This window comes from Trichoplax adhaerens, genomic scaffold (assembly GCF_000150275.1).
Source record: "Trichoplax adhaerens TRIADscaffold_10 genomic scaffold, whole genome shotgun sequence".
NCBI classification, from domain to species: domain Eukaryota; kingdom Metazoa; phylum Placozoa; class Uniplacotomia; order Trichoplacea; family Trichoplacidae; genus Trichoplax; species Trichoplax adhaerens.
Genome location: NW_002060952.1, coordinates 162,764 through 167,888, shown reverse-complemented (window position 1 = coordinate 167,888; position 5,125 = coordinate 162,764). Strand labels below are relative to the sequence as shown.

At 34.0% G+C, this 5,125-nt stretch overlaps 2 protein-coding genes across 2 annotated transcripts; both read right to left on the bottom strand.

Annotated features, from left to right (window-relative positions):
- Nucleotides 1-1,206: 1,206 nt before the first annotated feature.
- On the bottom strand, nucleotides 1,207-1,623 carry TRIADDRAFT_8037 (uncharacterized protein; the record flags this gene model as incomplete). The annotated part of the gene is made up of 1 exon (XM_002115181.1): nucleotides 1,207-1,623. A coding segment is annotated over one exon (417 nt), but the record flags the coding sequence as incomplete, so codon positions are not given.
- Nucleotides 1,606-4,730, bottom strand: TRIADDRAFT_11177 (uncharacterized protein; the record flags this gene model as incomplete). The annotated part of the gene is made up of 7 exons (XM_002115180.1): nucleotides 1,606-3,092; nucleotides 3,218-3,362; nucleotides 3,505-3,568; nucleotides 3,670-3,770; nucleotides 3,835-3,997; nucleotides 4,092-4,276; nucleotides 4,554-4,730. Coding segments are annotated over 7 exons (2,322 nt in total), but the record flags the coding sequence as incomplete, so codon positions are not given.
- Nucleotides 4,731-5,125: the final 395 nt, after the last annotated feature.

Here is a 5,125-nt window from a genome sequence, read left to right as displayed (position 1 = left end):
ACTCATCTTCAAGCTGATCTTCTAATAATTTTACTCTTTTCTGTAAGTTTGAGCGGATATTTTCTAGTTCTTCTTCTTTTGATTCTATCTCTTTTTGATACTTAAGTTTAGCATTTTGTGTTGCCATCTCTAATTTCAATTTTGCCTAAAATAGATAAATTAATAATACTTTTTTTATATTTTTTTATTCGATAATATTGTAACGCTAATAACGCTAAATTAATCATTAATTGCGTTAGATGATTTCAATTAAATTTTTGTCAAAATACCTGCTCTAATTGCTGTATTTGGCCAGCTTGATCATCAAGTTCTTCATTTAATTCATCGATTTTGACCTCAAGATCTTTCTTACTTCTTTTTAATTGATTTAATTGATTTTCACCCTTGTTACCATGTGATACTACTTCCTTTAATTCTTCATTAAGTCTTTCATTTTCACGCTTTAATCGATTCATTCCTTGTTGTAATTCCTAATACATATTAAACAACCACATATTTATTAGTTTCTAGAATTAGATACAATTATATCGATAATAACGTATATACAAGTACAATGCCAAGACATTACATTCTTTTTATACTAGATTACATATTAAACAATCACATATCTATCAGCTTCTAGTATTAGATATAATTTTATCGATGATAACGTATATACAAGTGCAATGCCAAGACAGGATATTTTTTATACTAGATTACCTCAATTAGTTGCTCATTCTTATAACAGTCAGTTTGTAGCCCCATTTTCTCCTTAGCTGCTATTTCTTTTAAGTTCCTCTCCTGTTCAACCGCATCTCTGACTTTACTAAGTTCAGAATCGAACTTTCTCTGCTTCTTTTCAAGTTCGAAGTTTTTATTTTGGTATCCTTCTAACAGCAATCTAGTATCTTCAAGGTCTGTTGTTAAGCGCTGAGATTTCTTCTTTGCTTGATTTAAAGCACGTTGTAGATGCTCGTTATCATCAAATAGAGCAGCAGCTTTTCGATCAGCATCGCGCCTTGCAGTAACATAATTTCCCATTTCTTCCTCAGCTCTATCTTTCAGGCGCTTCATTGCTAAATCATGTTCTCTTTGTAACGATCTAATTTTATCAGAATAGCGACTCTCTTTGTCGGATTCTTCATCTGATTCTTCAATGCGGTCTGTCCTCTCATCTCTATACTGTCTCGATTGTGCTGCTAGTAAATCTGTTGCTAATTGATTATTTTGATTTGTCACTTCGTCTAATTCTGATTTAAGTTCAGCATACTCCTCTTCCAAGCGTCTCCTCGAGTTGGATTCTTCTTCTAGCATTTCGGCCGTGCCAGTAGCGTTATTTTGCTCTTCAGCTAATGCTACTGATAATTCAGTAACTTTCATCTCTAATTCGATTTTTTCATCGTGTAAACTATTTTTTTCTCCTTCTAGCTTAGCAATACGAGCATTTAAGGATTCAAGTTGAGAATCTTTCTCTTTAATTTCTTCTTCAGTTCGATTAACTTGAATTAATGGTAATACTTTTGTAAGTAGACGCCACCAATTCCACTGGCGTAATACCAAGTATTTTCTAAAGTTTTTCTGGATGCATTCAATTGCTGTCCGTTGGTATCTTAATTTATCAAGCTTGCGTCTAGATAGGTAGCCTCTGCAATATGCTTGCACGCCAATTAAAGAATCGGTTATTTTTTCATCACGTGCATTTACTAAGCGATAGAATGCCGTAGCTCTGAAAAATATCTGTGTTAAACCAAAGCGATAAGTTGATCTGTCTAATTCTAGTTCTTCTACTAATTCTTTCGCTGCAGTCTTTTCGTCTATGATGGGTCCCTTAGTCCTTTTATCTGCTGAGGCGAGTACTCCAAAGCGGAATCGGAATTCTCCATAGGGAACATTTTCAGGATATCCAACTCGAAATATTCGAACAGATTCGATCAATTCAGATGCGCTTAATTGTTTACGCATTAAAGGTATATTAAATAATTCATCGCTAGTCTTTTTACCACTATCTGATGTCTGATGATGCTTTGAAACCAGACAATGAATAAATCGAACAGTAGTGCGTCGAAGGCTATCTAAAACACCATCCATTTCGAAGATAGGCCTAAAACAAGGCGCAGTCTTTTTAACACCTCCACGAATGTTCACCTTATGCAGAGAACTTACTGAACCTCTCAATCTGGATGGACTAGTAGGCTTAAGATGTAAGGATTGAGAACGTGTAAAGCCTTGATAAGCTAAGCCTATCATAGACCTAGAGGAACTACTTAATATGCTAGTAGCCTGCCTTTGTAATAGAAAATCTTTAGCATAACGTAACCATTTGCTGGCGTTGTATTCAATATCGAACGAATTTTGGCAATGGGAAATAATAAACGATTCTCTATTATCACTAAATTTAAGTGAGTGACTTTTCCCGGAGTCGCTATTATAAAAGTGTAGACGCTCGATAAAGCCTGCTTCAGTTGAGCCACTATATCCTGATTCTTCATCAAGATGTCGCAATAGACCCTTTTGGTCACCTCGAACTGTACTGTGTCTTCGAGATCCTTGGCTTGGAGCTTTGTCAAATAGCGATACCAATTCGTTAGGCGATATAGCAGAATCACTAGAGTAACTAATATCAATATATTCTTGATCGTATCTGTCTAAAACGCCAGAGATTGTTTTATTATGATAATAGGCCTGGACCCGTTCTTGCGCATAATTAAATATCATATCATCGAATCCTGATGGACGACTACCATCATAATTTTGCAATCCAGGTACATCCAATATCGTTATTGAATGCTTACTATGCACTGTTTGTGACATAAGGCTACCATTAATAATCGATAGTATGATAGAAAATAATTCATCATATAGCGCCATTGCTAAACCATCGACATTTCTAACGTAAGATTCTATTGTTGAGCCCATAGGAGACATTGGCGGACTTTCTGAGTGTAAGCTAGAAATTGAGCTCGAAGTGGACAGCGTGTTACTTCCAGTAACTTGTGATGAGGGCTTTACATTGAATATTATTCGTGATAATTCTTCTTGCGTGATTCCCAAGATATTGGCAGCTCTTTGTGCAGCCATTGGATCTTCATAATGAATCTTGTTACTATTTTCCGCTAAAAAATTATACGAATACATTAATACTATTCTTGAATATTGATTCTAGCGTCAATGGAAAAAGTGTTTATCCGATAAATAAAGTATCCAATAATTAATTAGAGTAATGTTATCTTGGCTATACCTGTAACAACATTGATGAATCCTAAATGATATATTCCAGCTAGAATAAACCATATACCCTTAGCATTCTCTTTTGATATTCCTAATAGTTGAAAAGCATTTTGTACTTTTGCCCAATTGCTAATATCATTTTGTTTATCCGTTATCTTATAGATAAAAGAATAAATGAAAGATTAAATTAATTAATTACATTATTAGCAAACTTTTAATAGTATTTTAAGTCATCTTAAGCCTGATGACAAGCTCATGAGGCGACTTTATACAAAGCAATACAGTCGGGTTACCTACCGAATCGCTTGAGTTTATGAAACGGTTATTTCCTGAATTTTTAAGGTTTAATTGTAGATCAGTCCTGAGATGAAAAGAAGATTTATATAGCAATGATTAAAGATTAAAGTTATCATATCATTCAGGTTCCTACTTTCAATAAAAAGGACTAAGATATCTGTCTACCTTAATGCAGCATCACTACCATGTAGCAGTTGGTGAAATATTGAAAATGTTCCTTCAAAGTCTGGTTTTCTAATAATTCGAGATCTTTCAAGAAGATGCGCCTGATATGAAAAAGAAATGTTGTCAGTAGTGGAGTATGAAGTCAAGAAAGATTTCTATGTAAACCTGTATTGACGCTCCAACAAAATTTCCCGCATTGTCAAAATCTAACGATGTTAGGTTAATGTATCTGCTAGCTTTATCATTGATAGAGGTTTTAGCTGTACCAAAGGCATCCAACAAGATGTTAGCAGCTTTGAGTTTTTCTAGAATGGATATAATTTGATATCTTTAATTATCATGATTAGCAATTTTACTAACTACTAATACTCAGTTGGTTAAAATATTATTCTTAACCTGGTAATCGGTCGATTGGAGAATACTTAATACTAGTCAAATACGACATAATAAGACGTGCATTTGTGGTCTTGCCCGAACCACTAGGTCCCATTAGTACTATAGCTTGGTTAGCTAGAGTCGATAGCATGTTCCTATAAGCAGCTTGTACGGTAGCATAGATATGGGGTGGCATATCTCCTAATTGGCAGCCATAGAAAAATTTCGCTACCTACAGTACAAACATTAATACCGAAGGAAAATATCCATTATCAAAAAATGATAACACGACGGTAGCCTTTTATAACTCTATCTCTATTATCGTATTTAATTAATTAAATTACTTGACAGACGATGGTATCCGTAAATGGACAGCAAAAGTCCACCTAATTACACTATTATCGTCACATCTAGCAATTACTAGAAGGAACTTATTCCATTGAATTATGTCGTTCTCATCATATGTAGATATTAAATCGTAAAAGTTTAGAAATGAAGCAAATTCACACCTTATCGGAATATATGGGCAGTGTATGTAATGGATTAATTACAATAAGTTCAGGCCCGGCAAAAGTATGTATCAAGTTATTGCCATATCGTTGTCTAAGCAAATGTAAGATGCTAGATTCATTGATGAAATTTAACGCAGTAATATCTTCAACATGATCAAGCCAGGGTGGATTAGCCTATGAATAAGGAAGATATAGTAGTAGGGTAAATAATAATTAAAATAGACAGAATAACTAGATCATACTCACTTTATGACATGAATCATGATCGACTTTGATTACTGTCCCATTTTCCAATCGCAATAAAATGGTATCCGATTCATCTATTTCTTCATCGACTAAGGGAATAGCTTCTAAAATGTAGGAATTCTATATTAGCGCTTACAGTTTAGTTTTTGTTGTATCTATAACGAGATTCAACTTCAATAGTATATGAATAATCATGCTTTTACTGTAAGGAAAGATTGCTACACGATTGTTTTAACAGTTAATTTTACTACGACAGGCCTACTTCAGTAAACATATAATTATGCGGATGTTATCAAGGCGCAATATTATTACACGATGGTTAA